At 36.4% G+C, this 19,535-nt stretch overlaps 2 protein-coding genes across 2 annotated transcripts; one reads left to right on the top strand and one right to left on the bottom strand.

Moving 5' to 3' along the window:
• Positions 1-744: 744 nt before the first annotated feature.
• LOC116209099 lies at positions 745-3,040 on the bottom strand. Its single transcript, XM_031542657.1, has 4 exons — positions 2,552-3,040; positions 1,947-2,026; positions 1,805-1,863; positions 745-1,361 (listed from the first exon to the last, which is right to left on the bottom strand). The coding sequence occupies exons 1-4, from the start codon at positions 3,038-3,040 to the stop codon at positions 1,057-1,059; spliced, it is 933 nt and encodes a 310-aa protein (XP_031398517.1). The 3' UTR covers positions 745-1,056.
• Positions 3,041-10,093: 7,053 nt separating this feature from the next.
• LOC116209098 lies at positions 10,094-17,450 on the top strand. Its single transcript, XM_031542656.1, has 4 exons — positions 10,094-10,106; positions 15,326-15,602; positions 15,826-16,049; positions 17,192-17,450. Exons 1-4 carry the CDS (start codon positions 10,094-10,096, stop codon positions 17,356-17,358), a joined length of 681 nt encoding a protein of 226 aa, XP_031398516.1. The 3' UTR covers positions 17,359-17,450.
• Positions 17,451-19,535: the final 2,085 nt, after the last annotated feature.

Here is a 19,535-nt window from a genome sequence, read left to right as displayed (position 1 = left end):
ACCGTCGACTAACTTGTAGCACACTCTACAAGTTGTTTGATCGGTCTGGTCCCCTCATCAAACTCATAATTGAAACCCGATACTACGTCATCCCCGACAATCTCACCGAGGTCTTCCTTGACCCACTTCCTCTTGTTGAATTCCCCGAAATCGGGGCAACACCTCCAGCGGGTAAAGACTCTTGGTTCTAGGCCTCTAGTAATCCCACCCCGGTCACTAGACTATACAAGGCAGCTATAAGAGGTAGCACACAGCCAGCTTTGTATCGCTGGAGGCATCCAATATAATTGGAGCGGCCATGGCCTCTCCACCGGGATGACACAACAAATCGACTTATGCACAAATCGAGACTTGGTCCAAATTTTTTCCTCTTTTCAGGCCGACCAAATTTTTTCCTCTCTTCATGCCAGAAACAGAGAAAATCAACTTGTGTTCTCCGCTATTCGGATTACTGCAATGCAGCTTTTATTTTGTTAAAAACCGGTTTCATTACAACAATTAAAACAACAATACTGAGATTGAATAGACAGCAATCTCCGTATTGCTACTTTCATGTCTTGAAAAAGTACCTATAGCTTCACCGTGGAATATACTCCCTAACCTTAGAAACCCTACGTGGTTTTCGTTTTTTCGATTGAAAAATTTATTACCACTTGATTTGGAAATAACGTATACATTAATAATTAGAGATAGTAATATATTCACTCATGCATACATTACACTTACAAGATGGCGACTCTAATCTAAAAAGAAATAATTTCTATGCAATCATAAGAGTAAGTATACGGTTTATTGCCCTGGGATTGTAGTTTAATTGATCAATAACATTGTGTCTATGCTTCAAAAACAAACGTTTTGATTCCCAGATCGGAAGGGAAAAAGGAAAGCTGCGACAAGAAGTTGGTCTTCATCTCCTCGTAACAGATGGCACAGAGTAGAGAGACGCAGAAAAAAATCGAATGACTCATCGGACATCTTGATGTTGCTGTGCGATCTTATTCACTAATTCTTCTCTCACCTTTATTTAGGCAACTTATAGTCTTGACGGAAAAGAACCTACAAAACAGGCATATCCAATGCCTGCAAAACATCCTTAAACTCGAAATCCCGAGTTTGTTTGTTGAACCGTTCAACCAACTTGTAACGCTCATCATTCAGATAGAATGACTGAGCCGTCTCCATGAGCCACTCTGCCTCCTCATCGCCCAGCTTGCTAGTGAATACAATATCTCCTCGAATGAGCACCAAGTCTTTACTCTCTGCAAATTCCGTGTAGTAAGTGACTGTGCAGTAGGGAGCTGCTTGAGTTCCCCTTGCTTTGTAATCTTCAAGACCCGTGAAAAGAATGTGTGGCATCTGCACTGCAAGAAAAAGCAGTTCAATTCAAATCTCGGTAAAATCCAGTCACATATGCCACTCACAAGGCCAACCCTAGGTTCATGAATATCTAAGGTTTCATCGCACCCTGACTATGGCCCCGACTAACCATCTTTCCCTGTTCCAACCCTTGGATTTCAACTGTTGGAGATTCAACGGCGAAGTTCTGAGGGAGATAGTCACCCCAGGACCATAGAATTTTCTCATCACATCTCTGTCTACTCCTTCAACCACTCACTGAACCACCTCAGGTGTTTCATTCAGTAAATCTCGTCAGTCTGAATTGTCAACATTTAGCTTAGTTTTATCCCTCCCAACAGGACTTATGGATCTATTTCGAGGTTCATGGCTAGACAAATAATGCTGATATGTATTTGCTAATAGGTTCATCCGTATGCTGGACGTAAAGTCAATTTATAGACCAAACCTTGAACAAACATCGTACTGTAACCACTTCCTCGCCATAAAGGGACAACAAAGTACCGGCTGCAAGATAGGGAGAAAAGTAAAGAATAAGGTTCAGATATAGCAACAAAACCACATACTCTGGGCATCTTTCAAGACATTACCAGTCAACGGCTCTGTGCTCCAGTAGCCGAAAGAGTTTTGCTTTCATGGACGCACCAATATGACCTCTTCCCAGGTGATACTGAGGTGAAGAAAAGTTTAGCATTAAAACCATTAAAATGGCAAACTGCATCAGAGTCGGTACATTGACTGCTAGAGAGTGAGAAGATGGAAGTGGCAACACCAAAATGCTATCATCATTGGACAAGCGCGTGCCTATCCAGCAAAATGAAAACAATATCTACCATGGAAATGAGCAAAAAAAGTTTGATCTTCAACTAACCAAATTGTCTTTTCAGTCACAACTTCTCATCACAAAAGTTCTACTCGAGTAGTCTAAACAACATTTCTGTACCACATTTGTTCAAACCAGTTGCAATCAAATTCTAATCTTCAGCAAGACAAACGTCCCTACTGTAATCATTCCCTAATCAGCCATTACATATGTCACATATTTGACATATCAGACGACAGCTTCCTGATCAAATTTTCACTGAACAGAACTAAATGCACCATTTGCCGAACCGAAACCCACAATTGCAGAACTGCCATGAACGTCAGCGTAGTAAGGAAAAGTTCAAAATGAGAAAGGGTTGTGAGAAGTTACGTCATCCCAAGCAGAAGCAATGTCCTCGGCTGATCGATTCCTCAACCGCTCGACATCAACAATGGAATCCAACGGCTTTGGCTGCAATGGCGTGAACCCAGTCGCAAATCTCGAGTACCCTCTGCATGAACCGATCGAACTCCATTTAAGGAGATCTCCTGGAACCGCCTGCGGCTTCCGTATCTGTGAAGACACAGCGGGCAAGTAGCATTTTGGGGCAATGGAGCCAGATGGCGATGGCAATGGCCTCGGTGAATGGTTTACAAGGGCTTCCAGTGAGGCCGCCAGGGACTTCGGAGACCTCCACCGCCGCATTGTGGAGAGATCGAGGGCGAATAAGCAGAACCTTTTGCTGTCGAGACTTCTCTCGGGACTTTCGTCGAACACCTGATGAGGGGGTCTGTTTCCTCTGGAGTCCGACGTTAACAGGGCTGTTGAAGTGATACAGAAAGCGACAATGGCAGTATTTGAGTAAATAGGCAATTTCATTCCTGATTTTTGCAAGTTGCGTCAATTTCGTCCCTGACTTTATACATTTACATCAATTTCGACCCTGACTTTACACATTTGCATCAATTTAGTCCCTAACTTGAAGGTTACATCAAATTGGTCATTCACTTTGCACGGTTACATCAATTTAGTCCCTGACTTTACGCAATTACATCAGTTAGTAGTACTGTTGCATCAATTTGATCCTTTTTTGGGGTGGATGCATCGATCTGATCCTAATGCGACATCAATTTGGTCCCTTACTACATCAATTTGGTCTCACCGTTAAGTTTTAATGGTTACGGTGTTAAACAGTGAAAAATGTTATATCAATTTGATCCTCGTGCTACATCAAATTAGTCCCTCGACCATTTTTTAACAGATCTAACTAAACTCTCGCCCATTTGCTACATCAATTTATTCCCTGGAACATTTTTTAATAGATCTAACTAAAACTCTCGCCCATTTGCTACATCAATTTAGTCCCTGCACCATTTTTTACACAGTGAACTGGACTCCCACCTTCCTTCCTCCTTCCCCAAACGAAACAAAGCCATCTTCGCCTACTAGATGGTTTAAAGCAAATGGATTGCAAATGGAATGAAGGAAAAAACTTATCAAAATGAAATGAAATTAGAAAAATGACTATATTATTATTATAGATAAAAATGGTTACACAAAAGATACGGGGCAAAGCAACAACCCATCTTCTACACCAAAATGGCTAGTTTGCCAAAAATGCCTACATAAAAGGTATAGACAGAGGCAATATCTTTGGCAATGTAACATGTATCCAACCCAAAATGATGAGCTTCTGCAATCTGCAGTTCAGTTAGGTGGAGGTCCCCTTGGTTGGAAATATGTTGCAAACCTAGCAGCAGTTCCAGAACTTGCAGCTTCCATGGTGTGTGATGTGATGGGAGTGTGATGGGGCCTAACTGGAGGGGGCCTCACTAGAGGGGGGCTCAGTGGAGGGGCTGTCATTGGTTGGAAAAAGGAAGCCTCAGCAAATGTGGGAATCTGATAAACCTATACATGATATTAAGGAGAGTGAATTAATTCACAGCATTTATAAAAATTCAAATGTACAAATGAAAGCAAAAGTACCTGTGATGGTTGTGCATCAGATAGACCAAACTGAGATGGCTGTGATAGTTGGGGTGGAACAGATTCTTGTGATATATTCATTTCTTCTGCTGTACCTTCCATATTCTCATTCCTTTTTACTTGAACATTCAGATTCTCTACTTCAGCTAGCCCAGAGCCACTCGGAGCACCACCTGAAGTAGAAGCACCATGCCTGTCCTTTTCCCCTTAGCAACTGGTTGTCCAATACAGTTTCTCTTGGTGTGCCCCATTTCTCCACACCTGCCACACCTTGGATCATTCAACTGTCTCTTTAATTTGTGAGGGTTAGCCTTATCCTCTAGAGCCTTCTTCCTCTGCTTCTTGGGTCTTCCTGGTTGTCTCTTCATCTTTGGAGGAAGGACATGGTCATTAGGAGTCCTCTCCCAATAATCTTGGCCACTGATAGGATGTATGAAGGGTTCATAAGTTTTATATGTGACTTCTTTCCTTTAGAGAGGATTGACAAACTCCTCTAGCCTCTGGCTATTGTACAACATGGCAACAATGGCATGCTTGCATGGTATGCCAGTCAAATCTCATACTCTACAAGAACAACTATGCACCCTCATATCAACAGCACACTTAGAGAATGGTGGGCATGTTACCTCAAATTGTGACATGTGAGGATCTCCCGCCCACAATGGAACCCAGCCATTAGAGTTCTTCCTGTGTTCCTCTAATCTTGCCTGAACTTTGGGGCAAAGAAATCCATTATATCTGGCTAATAAAGTCTGGCATCTTATCTTCTTCCTTATGATGTACTCTTTCACCCCTTCAACTATGGTTAATATAGGTTTACCCCTCTCTTTTAACAATTCTTTATTGAATTGTTCACACATATTGCTGGTTAGTGCATCATTCTTACAAACAGTATCAAAAGCCAACCTTGACCATCTGCTTGGATCAATTGTCCCTATATATTCTACTACTGTTTGGTTGATCCTTCGAAGAGCATTCATGCACTGCGTGAACCTTTGTGGAATTGTTGCTTTGGCACAATTCCAGAATGCTCTCCGCAGTTCACCACCATTGCACTTAGCATGCTAGGTCAAGTTTGCCCAAATATGCTTGTTGCAAAATATGTGGGGTGCATCATCACATACTTCTTTGATTGCAGCATCCAACCCCTGCAATGTTCAAAAAGACAATCAATACACAATTTTTAAGGATGTAACTGATGCAACAATGCAATACACATTCATTGAACTCACCTTTTGCATGTCAGAAATGAAAGTATATTTCTTATCTATTGGATCTCCCAAATCAGAGATGAGGTTCTGAAGAAACTATTTCTAGCTTTTTATGCACTCCACTTCAACTACAGCATATGCAATGATAAAGAATGAATTGTTTCCATCCTGGCTTACTGCTGAAAGAAGTTTGCCACCATAATAACCCTTTATGAAGCATCCATATAACCCAATGATGGGTCTATAGCCTTCTTGGAAGCCCCTCTTACATACTTCTAAGCAAATGTATAGCCTCTCAAGTTCATGTGTCTCTAGTTGGACTTGCAATAATACAGTCGAACCAGGATTGGATCTTAAAATCTCATGGGCAAAATCTCTCAGCATTGCATACTGCTCCCTTTCTTCACCTTCACACTTTTGCTTAGCCTGCCTGGTGGCCCTGAAAACCATTGCATCATGCAATTTCACCTCGTAAGTGTAAATGAAGAACTCAAATACCTGCTGTGCAGACATGTTTAGCCGGGTCCTCAACCTGGGAATTAACTTTTCTGCAACCCACTCACTTGTTGTCAGCTTGTTCTCGATCCTTCTTCCACAAGTGTGCTCATGATCATATGTCATCACTTGATAGGTGTTTGTCTTTTTATTCAATACACAATATATTTTTCATTGGCAGCCATGGTCCTCCCTCTTCTCAACACAGTATGCCCTTACTCTTACCTTATCATTTTTCATAAAATTCACTTCCCTCCCCACTGCAATGTTGGTGTTTCTCACAGCTATCTTGAGACATCAAGATTTTCAAACTCCATTCCAACAGTAATTTCCTCAGTTCGATTGTCTTCAGCATTATACATTGGAAACTTATCATTTTCCTTATCTGAATCCCCAGCCAATAACTCCAGTTCTTCACTTTTATAGCCATCAAATAGCCTGTCATCCATAATTGGTGTCTCCTCAACATCATCAACTACATTTGCTGGTGGACTTGTAGGAGATGCAGATATTGTATCATCATGATCAGCTACAACATTTGTTGTATCGTCATCTTAAACCTGTCCTTGCTTTTGTAACTCGGCCTCTTGTGTTTTGAGACCTCTTGGACTTTCTCCTTACCCTTCTCCTTCTGCTTTCTCTTCTTCACAACAGCAGAATTCTTCCTAGTTCTTACTTGGCTTGCTTCTACAATAGCATTGACACATTGCATCTCCTCAAGACCAGGCTGAGTGGACTGCTCAAAATCCATATCATCATCTTCCTCATCCCAGTCCTTTACTTTTGGCCCCATCCCTTCCATCTCCTCTTCCTGTCTCCTCTTCTCTGTAGCTTCTTGTTCTATCCTTTCAATCTCTTCTTGCTTTCTCTTCAGTTCAGCTTCTTGCTCCCTTCTCGTAGCCTCAACCCTCTCCAACTCCCTAATCTCCTCTTCATTGAATTCTAAAGGATCATCCACTTGGCTATGCTCATAGTACAAGTGGAGATCAGTCTAATCTTGCAAGACACTGATCAAGTATCTAGCATTAAGGTCAGACTCGAAATTGTTTATGGCCAAATCAAATGTCTTAAATGTAGGATTCTTATAATGGCAGCTAGTGGGTGCAGTTTTATAGACATCAAGCAGCAAATCACAGACCCCAACTGCTGTGATTGTATCTACATCTACATTTTTTATGATGTTTACATCACCACCCTTATAACCCACCTTGGGTTCCCCAACAAACTTCCCTCCATGATGCAGATAAACATCGACTGTTTTCCACAGGTGCAAACTGTAAAAAAAAAAAAACAAAGATTTTCTTGTGTTTTCAGAAAGCCATTGTGAAAAGAAATCATTTTTAACATGTACAAACACCACATACACCAAGACATGCAAATTTCACCACATTACAGCATGATCAACCCACCAAAATATCATCTTTATGAAATGCACATACCCAGCAATGTCAAAACATGAACCTAAATCCTGACAGACCAACAACACTTTAGGAAGCATGTGTGCTGATGATCAAAACCCCTAAAAAATCTGTTCATTTTAAAACCCACATTTCACCGAAAAACACAGACAGCGAAAGTTACTTGAGTATACAGACAAACTTGTGGTTATCGTCTTCCATAGTGCTCGTTTGAGCCTTATCTTGATGATCATCTCACTGGAACTTGGAGATTATGCGTTTCGCACTTGAAGAAAGACAATGCACAGGGCGAGAGAGACAGATAGAGAGAGAGAGAGAGAGAGAGAGAAAGCAGAGGAAGAAGATGAAACGTCTTCAAACAGGCGGGAAAAGGGAGGGGGAAGGATGATGCAATCAACATTAAGGATGTAAGTGATGTAACGAACATCATTTAATTTCTATGTTACATCAATTTTCCCACGCGTTACATCAATTCAGTCCCTTAAGAAATTAACGGAACAATGATGCCGTCTATCCCTCAGCCACTTGGACTAGATTGATGTAACCGGTGATCGATCTGATGTAACGCCAAAACTCAGGGACTTGTGCTGCAAATGTTAGGGACTAAATTGAAGTAACCGTGCAAAGTCAGAGACTAATTTAATGTAATCGTGCAAAGTCGGGGATGAAATTGATGTAAAAAATAAGTCAATGACGAAGTTGATGCAACGTGCGAAAGTCAGGAACGAAATTGCCTATTTACTCTCTTTTTTTCACACACATACAAAAGAGAAAGAGAGAGAGAGAGCTCACTGATTCATTGCCGAAGACGAGAGTAAGAGCCAGAGACCGAGATAGAGAGAAAGGAAAGGAGAGATAGGCGTCACGTCACATAGAGATAAATTTTAAAGAAAAATAGACACTTGTTCCAATGCAAATCTTGAATTCAAGTCTTTGATTTGGACTCATTTTTCTATTTTTTTTAATCCTTTTTTTTAAGAAAAAAAGATGACAGCAATTGTCGCGTGACAATAAATGATGTTTCTCGACCGAGAGACGTCTCTTGGCAGAGGAGGGAAGTCTCTGCATAGAGACGTCTCTAGCCACGTTGCAGAAGTCTCTAGTTGCTTTTTCTTCGGCACAACTCCATGTGGCAGAGAGAGACGGCATATGGAGACTGACTGGAGATGGTCTTGGAGAGGGAGTGGTTGGACTTTAGAGGGGATTAAACGGGCAATATCTATCTTATCGTGTTTAAACAAGTCGTGTCTAAATAGGTTCGTGTAAAAAAACTCTAAACCCGAACAAAACACGTGTCAAGATTGCCAAACACGAACACGATACGTTTAATTACGAGTTGACAATGATACGATACGTCTAATCCGTTTAACTAAGCGTGTCTAAATGTGTTTGTATATTTACCTATACGATATGACACAATTACTATTAGGTACATATTATACCTACATGATAGAACACTATTAACTTTAATTATACGTTACTACACGATTGATATGATAAAAGCACCATAAATGGGTAATTTATATAAACAAATTTAGATGATTTTAGTGTACATTCTCCTATAAATTGATATAATATGTAAAACAAATTTATTAACACAATAACACATAATATAAACTGTTCTAATTGTGTCTAAACGGGTTATAAGAGTTGAACACATTTAAATACGTTTATTTATAATGTCTAAACAGGTTTGACTTATTTAGACATAAAACACATTTAGTTTTAACCCAAACTCGCTTAACTCTGTGTCGTATCCATGTGGTGTTATCGTTTCATGTCAAATACTGTCGGCCCTACCTCGGATTACATTTCCTAATGTTCTCTTTAATCATGTCCTTATTGTCATTACTTTCATTAGTGCATTTTTTTGGCTCATGCAATATTTTTCTTGAATTACAACAAAATAAAAAACTTAATGATTAATAAAGGGCACCAATAATTTCACTACGGAATTAAACTTGCAGCATCTTAATTTTCAAGAAGAGCGTGTGCTACATCATCTTTCTCGATCATCCAATATTTTTTATATCCATGGCTCTCCATGATTTCTCTGATGACCTCTCTTGAATTTAATTGAGTCGAACCTTTTTTTTCCCCTTGAAATTGAGTGTAACCTATTCGTAATCTTATCAATTTAATTTCCTATTCATTCCTAGCTAACTTCAGTCTTCAGCTAAATGGTGTTATATTTTAATTAAAAAAATAACCCATAACATCACAAAAATTAAACTTTATTTTTTTTTCAGTTCTATCAAATTTTTATTGTTTTACTGTAAAATCACGAATTTTCACCTCGTTGTTGCATGTACTATACTATCAATAATTTAATGGATTTAGAAGGTGGCGGCACTACTATGATTAATGGAGTTGATGTGGCTGTTTTTTTCCTTCATGAAATGACAAATTTTAGTTCATTTTTCCATGAAGTCACAAACTTTAACCCCAGTGCTTCAAATTATGGCTAATAGATTGCTCCAATCAGAAAGCAAGAAAGGCTTAGTCCAAATGTAAAAGTAATTTGCAACAATTCTAGAATCTCCTCTCTTCCACGAAGAGAAGTCTTATGTAAATTTAATAGATTAGGTCTAATCCAATGTTAGAAACTTTTTTCAAATTCCATGAGTTAGGAATTTTAAAACTTCAATTAGTTAAAACTTTTTGACTTTCATGAAATGCGGTAGTGTATAGTGTCATTGTGTTGTGCCGTTTGTAGCATCTTTATTAGTTGTGACTTGAAAAGTCATTCAACCTGAGCATATGTTCGTCTTATGTGGCATTCTCCTACATGTTGCTCTGGCTTTTCATTTAGATATATAGACATGGCGGCCTCAGGTGAGTGTCACAGCAATTATATATTATGTATAGATAGGTATGTCGGTAGCCAAGCTATCCACAAGAAACCTGCTCTCTTCATGAGCATCTACAATGAGTTTCATATTGCAAGAAAGATTCCAAATATGAAGGTCTTGTCCCAAACCACCCCCATTCCTTGGAAGGCATACCATGTCCTAATTAACTTTTGTGCCTCTGCCATTACCTCTAACATCTACCTGAGTTTCATAGGTTAAATTATGCTTTCCACTTTCACATGAGGTAATTCCCGATCAACATGATAAACGTCATCACGGAAAATTGTGAAATCAAAGTGATCTCTCTGTATAAATACAAAATCATTCTCAATCGTACGATCCAGAAAGCGAAACATTATTCACAAATCCATAATCGAAAGTACTAGTACAACCTCAATCGATGGACGAAATTGTTCCCATAATCGTGAAGAATGACTCCACTCTCAAGTTATATTTATAGTTCAATTTCACTTCCTTGCCAGTATCAGAGCAACTATACTCAACATCACAATATTAGTCATTCATCTTAGAAGAGATTTTAGCCAGTGAATATAATATTATTCAATTTAGTCAATTTATTATATTTTAGTCTTTTCGTATTCCATGAATATATATTTTTTCGATTTCAAAAGCGAGGTGGCAACATTACATTATGCCACTTATTCCATTTTTATTGGTGGCACATAAAAAGTCATGCAACGAAAAAGCTTCCTTCGTTTTACATGGCATTTCCTTATGTTTTGTCCTTATTTTTATTATTTTATGTAAATTTGTCATAACTTGACAAATTATCACTAAAATATTGATTACTAGTTATCAAAAAATAAACTTATATTACCATAATGGGTAAATTACAAAAAAAAACCCAAATTTTGTAAAAAGTTTTAGTTTGTCCAAAATTTTGTTTTGTAACAGAAAAAATCATAGATTTTCTAAAATGTCTCAAAAATGACATCCGTTATAAATTTCGTCAATTTTTGCTGCTGATGGTGGGTCCCTTTAACAGTCTACGTAGGTCACACATAGGCAAAAATTGACGGAATTTATAACGGATGTCATTTTTGAGATATTTTAAAAAATTTATGGTTTTTTCGGTTACAAAACAAAATTTAGGATAAAACTGAGACTTTTTACAAAATTTGGGTTTTTTTTTGTAATTTACCCTATCATAATTTGTGATAATTAAAGTTTATTTAGTGTAAACTTATTTAAAGTGGAGTTATAGTGAAATATACCACAATTATCACAACTTATGATAACTAAGGCTCAATCTGCGACAATTTGGTAAGTTAGCACTAAATTTATTGAGGCTAGCTATCATAAATACGTATTGAATTAATTACAATTAATGATGACTAGTCATCATGTATAAAGTCATCATGAGTCATGATGGCAAAGTTCAACAGTGGTAGCCTATTGAAAATGGCGGTGCTATTAGAAAATGTATAAATATATCACTAATTGCTATTACTACATCTAATCAGTGATAACTTGATGAGAACAAGGAGTTTTCACAAAATGTACCGAAATCATTACAATTGTGATAATTAGTAAATCACAAAATGTAAGAAGATTATCACAATTGGTGAAAACTAAATTCAATCACAAATACTTGTTCACAATGGGAGTTAGCACCAAATATACTGACTTTCATAACTTATGATAAATAGTGATCATTAAATATCTAGAGATTATCAAAAGTCATGATAAATTAAGTTCAATTTGTGATAAGTTGTTCAAAATGGAGAGTTGTCACAAATTATGCAGAGACTACCTATTAGTTACAACTAGTTATAATAATTTGAATTATCACAAACCTAGTAGTGGATCCCGAGCACTTTTTCTGCTAATTTTATTACATAATATAAACTATGTGTTGTTAATTATTGAAAATAGCAATTTACAATCAATAACCGTATACTTCATTATTAGATATATGAAATTAATGGTAACTTAATTTCACAAATAAGATTGGAAAAAAATATATAAAAAAGAGAACTCAATATAAGTCTTAAAAAATTCAATATTGTTAAGTTCATGCATAAAAATTAAAAAGAAAAATTTGACCACAACAGGATGAAGATTTTTCTTCAATATTATGAACATTCTTATGGTGTTACATTGTATCTTATGTTAACCATACACATAAAATTGGGGAATTCAAAAATTCTATAAAAATTTATGTGTGAGAAAAAGCAAAAAAGTTGAAAAACTCACTCTAAAAGTCTAATTGTATATTTACTACAATAAACTTGTGTGTACGCAAAATTAAAGGACTTTAGTGGCAGCAATATCTTTGAGGTGGATTATATAATATCTTTGTGATACCTTATAACATACTATACATAATATAATATGAATAATACATCATATATATCTTATCTACAAAAACTATGATCTAATTTGCTTTTGGAAAAGTAAATACATAAGCCATTATATCTATGAAAATATAATCTAATTTGTATTTTGAAAAGCAACTCTAAACTTATGTATGTGATTTGCTTTATTTAGACCTTCTCATAAAATATTTATAATTTTGAAAAATTTTAAAATAACGAGAAGTTCGATAAATCTATCATTTACTTATTTTAAGAAATTGAATTTTTTTCTTAAAAAATCTTTAAAACACGAGAAAATAACAGTCAGCTCCATAAATATATACTTATATGCTTTTAAAAAGTTTAAAAAAAATTAGAAGTTCGCTTTAAAAAAAAGCTCGAAAACTAAGAATATAATGACAGGTCCCACAAATATATTTTTTTAAAAAATATTTGAATATAAAAATTAAAATAATTAGAAGAAAACCAAAAAATTGACAAAATACTGCTTGGTCGTACAAATCTATATCTATATATTTTAAAATTTTCAAAATTCTATTTAAAAAACTCAAAAAAGCTAGAAATTTTCATTCAGCAGCTAAGCATTCTAGGGCCATTTGGCGGCCTGAGCCCACCATTTTCTTGCTTTCATAGATATTAGTCATAAAGCCCGTGAATTACATGGAATAGAACGTAATTCTTTTACATTTGTAATAATTAAAAAAATGAAAAATCTATTAAAAAACCAAAGGAACAAATTAATACATGCATTATGAAAAAGGAAAAAAAATGAAAGAATAAAAAATTTGAACAACCTACCTTAATATCTACTGGTAAAGACGAACTTTTTGAGAGCTCATGTCTAGTGGTAATTGTTTTTTTTTTTTGGCTACCTCATAGTTTATGTGTGGTAATTGCTATTTCTAATGCACCATACAGAATGTATAAGAATTATATTTTGAATCTTTTTGAAAAGCAAATATGATCTCTATCTATAAAATATATGAAAGTAAAAAAATCACAACAAAAAGGGGGAATGATATAACAAGATAAAAATTTATCAAATTCACTCCTTTTAAAAACACTTCGTATAAAAGAAATTAAATTAAAAAAAAAAAGAGTTAAAACCCTCTCAAACAGTGAGGCTTAGAAAAATAGAGGGACAAAAAAAATTAAAGAGGACCAATGAATATAATGAACGATCACAACATTTGCCTTCTTATAAAATCAAGTGCGAATTACAATAGCCATAGTTCTGTCCAATGAATGTAACGAACGGAACTTCTACAGATTCCGATTGTGAAGACAATCTTTCCGGCAAACGATTTCCGAGCTCCTCCACCCTGTAAATTACCGTCAAGTCTTCCCTATGTAGAGGGAGCCGTCAAGCCCCCGATTTCATTTTGACCCGAGGCAAGTTCACAGGTTTGGTCCAATTAAAACTTCTAGATTTTTTTCGTTTTGCCTTAAAAGTAACTTACACATTATTATGTTGATTTCACTTTTTCTTGGTTTTAATTAATTGGCTTACTAGGGGCTCAAAGCAGGAAAAGGAGCCCGAGTTGCACCATTGCATTAAAGATCCCGAAGCACCCCAGAATTATTTCTGTTACAGTGCTCACGTACGTTCCGTTCAACCATGGAGATCCACTGAGATGAATTTGCTTCTTTCACAAGTAAGACATGTTTTCCTCATTTCCCTTTCGTGCTATAGAACTAGGATCTTGTCATTATTCAGAAAATGTACGTTAGAAGAAATAAAGAAGAGCGAAAGTAGAAGAGGGATTTCCTTACATGAACATAGAGAAGAATCATACATAGAGCCAAAAGGGAAAGCTGAAAAAATAGGTCGTGCTTCGAACGTGAAAAAAATTACATCCAAAGCCGATAATCGATACTAGAAATTTAACAATCGAGGTTTGGGATTAGTTGATGGATAAATGCTTTTTCTAACTGGTTTTTAGGCAAAAACAATGCTTGAATTATTTCAAAACGATGATTTGGTTAATTTTTGCTGTTGGAAACATGATTGTAATAGTAGTTTAAATAGGTGTTCATGAAAAATAGTTTTATTTATTTTCTATTTCAAAATTAATTGTAATTTTACTTGTTTGGAATCATTAAAGTAACACTTTTACAACTCCCAAACCATTCCTTATTGATAATTGTTGTGCTCAAGTTTTCACTCTTGCAAATTTCTATGTTAGAATTCAAATCATGGAGATATCAATAAGACTTAAGTTGTGTTTGTTTGTAAGTTAATGAAATAAGTACTTAAAAGTTAGTTACATAGGAAAATGAATATGAAAGAAAGAGAAAAATGAAAGATAATGATCACATTTACTTAATCATAGAGTTAAAACTACTTAATGAGTAAGTAAAAAAATTTGACTTAATAAGATAAGTCAATTTTCACTTATCGATACTCTTTTTCTCTCACAAAACATTTTCTCATCATCATCATCCCTCTCCTCTTCCTATAAATTATTTCTTTAAACTAATTAAGTGCTTAATTTTTAAACATTTAATTTATCAAACACTACCTTAGTCATAATTCAGGTCATTTGAAACTAACCACCTTAATTTTTAATTTTAAAATCCTTTGTGAATAGATTACTCTCTTTTAAGTACATTCAAAATGAGATTATACAAGTCATTTTAGGTAAATTCCTTAATTTTCTAAAAAATATAGTTAATGGCACCATTGCTTAGTATTACTATAATTGATTCCAAACCGAGTCTTAAAAATCCAAAATGCCGGAAGCGCATCATAGACGCTCTGCTCAATCTTAATCTCTATACTTTCATTTCCTTTAACACGCTCTCGCTTACTCTATTGTAGCAATTGATCCTATCATTACATATTAATTCTGTTGATCATTAGTGGCTACCTCGTCGAAGGCAGTGGTGGCTAGAGTCGGAGCCTCACTGTCCCACACAATCGTCTCAAGAAGTGAAGAGAGAGAGAAAGAAGAACGGGGCTGCGATGGACCGATTCTGAACACCACAGGCCTGATCAAGGTCTTTAGCAATCTTTGTGACCAAACTTTGATTGGACTGGGTCGGTTTCACTCGAAGAAAGGGGAAAGGGACAATTTTTGGGGCAATGGGGCCCAACGCCGCCCCCCGGGTCCTCCGCTCTCTCCTTCTTCGAATCTTCAGTAGGGGTGGCAATTTTTGATACGACACGATAACACGACACGAAACGACACGGAGTTAAACGGGTATGGGTTGGAATTTTTTGATAATCGGGTTAAACGGGTTCAACCCGATTATACACGATTAAACCTGTTTATTTAGACGTGTTCAATCGTGTTTTGTAATCGTGTAACCCGTTTACCCATTTATCTAACTGAATTTACTAAACTATCCTTTGAGTCTAAGTCTAACCCTAATTTCGAAACTATCCTTCCTCCAGTGTCCAGAAGACTGCAGTCCTCCTCTTCCTCGGTTCCTCCCATCGGCCTCCATTGTAAACCCTAACTCCATTATTCTCTCAGATTTCTCGGAATCCCGTCGAGGCTTCGACGACGATCTGCTCAAGCTCAAGCTGTCAAAGAAACGGACCTCTTTTGAATCTCCCTCTCCGCCTTTCTCTTTTGTTTCTGGTAAGAATCCTACCCATTTTACGCTTCCTTGCCGATCTGCTCTGAAATGGACTCGTCTGCTCTGTTTTGCAATTGTTTTTGCCCGTTTAATCGATCTGTCTGCTCTGCTTTGCAACCGTTTCTGTCGTTTGATTGATCTGTCTGCTCTGTTTTGCAACTGTTTATGCTCGTTTCATCGATCTGTTGCCGACCCGATTGATCTCTATCTCTCTTGAGGCAGGGATCGATCTCTATGTGTGTACTCTGTTTTGGGCTGTTCCTATCACCCCCTTCTCTTTCTGTTATCTTTAAGTGGAAGTTGCTGGAAAGACAATTTTTTTCCAGATGAAAACGTAATGGAATGATATGTAATGGAAAAAAGGAATTCAATGAAAACGTAATGCATTTATAGAATTGATTCAATAAGCAATGGAATGATTAATTCGTTGTAATTCAGGAAAAAAATGAAGATTAATAATGCATCTCACTCGGTTTTTTTAATCCTATTCTGATAGTTCGAAAAACAAGTCTCGACCTCTTCATGCTTTGAGGTTGCTGTGCTTGGGCTTCCATCATCGAGAGTAATTCCAGCTGCTCTGCTTGTTTGCTGAGGAATTTGGGGAGTAATTACAGAAGGAAAACTTTTTGTTTTACAGAAGGAAAAGTTTTTGTTTGCTGAGTAATTCCAACTGCTCTTATGTTCCACTTTTGTGATACTGTTTGTCCATGAAGAACCTACACCATGTTTCGCCAAGTGTTTGGCCTCTCTTCACTTTCTTTCTCTGTTATTATGCTAAGTCACACCTTCCTTTGCAATACTTGTGTGAATATTTTGAATTTTACTGCTGCAATGTGAAGAATGAATCTTCTATTTTTATAATCAGTGCAAGCATATGCGTTTTACCTGTTCTGACTATATGAATTCAGGTGGTCCGGTATGGAAGGTATCACCAATCTGTGTTTAAGTCTGAATGATTAAAGCACATTTCCAGTATGAGTTATTGGATAATTTTAGTCTGAGTTTCTCAGTTATTGGATAATTTTAGTCTGAGTTTCCCACTACCCAGCATGCTACGACTTGTTTGACTGCTTTGACTGCCTTTTAATTTATAAGTTCTTTTTTCCATTCGTGTTAATCAGTTTCTCATTGTCTGTTTTTTTAGGAATAATGACATCAGAAAATAATTTGGAGGTGAACTTGGAATCTTCTGAGAGGGAAAAACACATGGCCACGATAAACCAAGATGATGATGTTTTGGAGCTTGATGTAGACGACATCCAAGACACTGCAACAGGAATGTTATTGATTGTTATGGCATTGAACATTTGAACAGGAATGCTGTAAATGTGTTTTTGGGCATTGAACTGGAATGTTATTGACTGTTTTAGCATTGAACATGAATGTTAAAGATGTGTTTTTCATTTTTGGGCTTTCACTTTCGGCAATGACCAATGAGGTCGCCTCTGTTTTTCCTTCTCAGATAAACGTGTCCCGTGTCACGTTAACAGGTCGTGTAAACGGGTTGAACGGATATAAACGGGTCGTGTTAACGTGTACGAGTAAACGGGTTGACGGATAAACGGGTCGTGTTAACGTGTACGAGTACACGGGTTCAACGGATACACGGGTAGGGCTGGCGTGTACGGGTAAACGGGTTGAACGGATAAACGGGTCGTGTTATCGGTATCGGTTATAATCGTGTCGTGTATACGTATACCTATTATGACACGTTACGATAAACAAGTTTAATCGTGTTGTGTACGGGTTGACACGGATATAAACGTGTCGTGTACGGGTTTGCAAAATCTGACCCGTTTAATAATCGTGTCGTGTATGGGTTATGACTTTGATGACACGAATCCGTTTAGACACGACACGTATAAACACGACACGACACGAATTGCCAGCCCTAATCTTCAGCCTCTTCTTTTTAAAAAAAAAAGAAAAATACATATTTTAGAAAGAAATAAAAAATACAAAAATATTTATTTCAAGGGTATTGTGGTTATTTTTGTTCACATCCCAATCCCAATACTTTGATATATAGTAAACAACCTAGTTATGGACCATGAAATCCCATCCCTTCTAGATCAATAATCCTCCTATCCTGATGACCTAATGTAGCCTAAGGTTATTGTCCTCTTGATGTTCATAATATCGAACATCAGAGCTTAAGGCTAAGATCGATATCATCCTCTTGATGTTCTTCATCTCTTTCAGAGGAGAAGAAACACAATTTGGAGCTCATATTTTCCGTGCTTCCCATGGCAGGCGACGGACCACGCAGAAGCTGCTTGTTGCCACTTGATGATTCATGTTGTCTGCTCCATTGCTGCAGGCCCTCCATTTTCCCCTGTAATTAGTAAAAGGAATTCCTCTTAGAAATTTGCAAGGGTGAAAACTTCAGCAGAACAATTATCAATAAGGAATGCTTTGGGAGTTGTTGTAAAAGTGTTGCTTTAACAATTCGAAGCAACTAAAATTACAATTAATGTTTAAAACAATTATCAATAAGGAATGCTTTGGGAGCTGTAAAAGTGTTGCTTTAACGATTCGAAATAACTAAAATTACAATTAATGTTTAAAATAGATAACAAGTAGAAGTAGTTTTCATGAACACCCATTTAAACTAGGACAAAATACACAAAAAAACTTAAATTTGTAAAACATCTCAGTTTTGTCCTAAATTTTGTTTTATAACAAAAAAAACCATAAGTTTTCTAAATTGTCTCAAAAATGACATCCGTTATAAATTCCGTCAATTTTGCATACGTGGACTGTTAACTTCAGACATAAATTAATAAACAAATAAGATATGTTAAATAAAAAAATTCAAATTTTCAAAAAAATCTCAATTTCATCATAAATTTGGTATGTATTGAAAAAAAATCATATGGTTTAATAGATGATGTGTAAACTTTGTGGGTCCCGTGAAGTTCACGTAGGTAAATAGATGGCAAACTTAACAGAATGGTAACAGGAGGTCAAATCTGAGACGATTCTCAAAACATGTGATTTTTTTGTTACAAAACAAAATATAGGACAAAACTGAGACATTTTACAAAATTTAGATTTTTTTATTTATGTAATTTGCCCTTTAAACTACTATTAAAATCATGTTTTCAACAGCAAAAGTTAACCAAGTCATTGTTTTGAAAATAATTCAAACACTATTTCTGCCCAAAAACCAGTTAGAAAAACCACTTATCAATCAACTAATACCAAACCTCAATTATTAAATGTCTAGTATCGGTTATCAGCCTAGACCGTAATTTTTTTCATGTTCAAAGCACAACCGATAATTTCAGCTTTCCGTTTTTGGCACTATATATGATTCTTCTCTATGTTTTTGTTCATCTAAGGAAATCCTCTTAGTTCTATAGCAAGAAAGGGAAAAGAGGAAAGCATGTCTTACTTGTGAAAGAAGCAAATTCATCTCAGTGGATCTCCGTGATTGAAAGGAAAATAAACGAGGACCGTAACCGAAATAAGTCTGGTGTCCTTGG

The sequence above is a fragment of the Punica granatum genome, chromosome 5 (genome assembly GCF_007655135.1).
Source record: "Punica granatum isolate Tunisia-2019 chromosome 5, ASM765513v2, whole genome shotgun sequence".
NCBI lineage: Eukaryota > Viridiplantae > Streptophyta > Magnoliopsida > Myrtales > Lythraceae > Punica > Punica granatum.
This window is presented reverse-complemented; position numbering and strand designations above follow the sequence as displayed.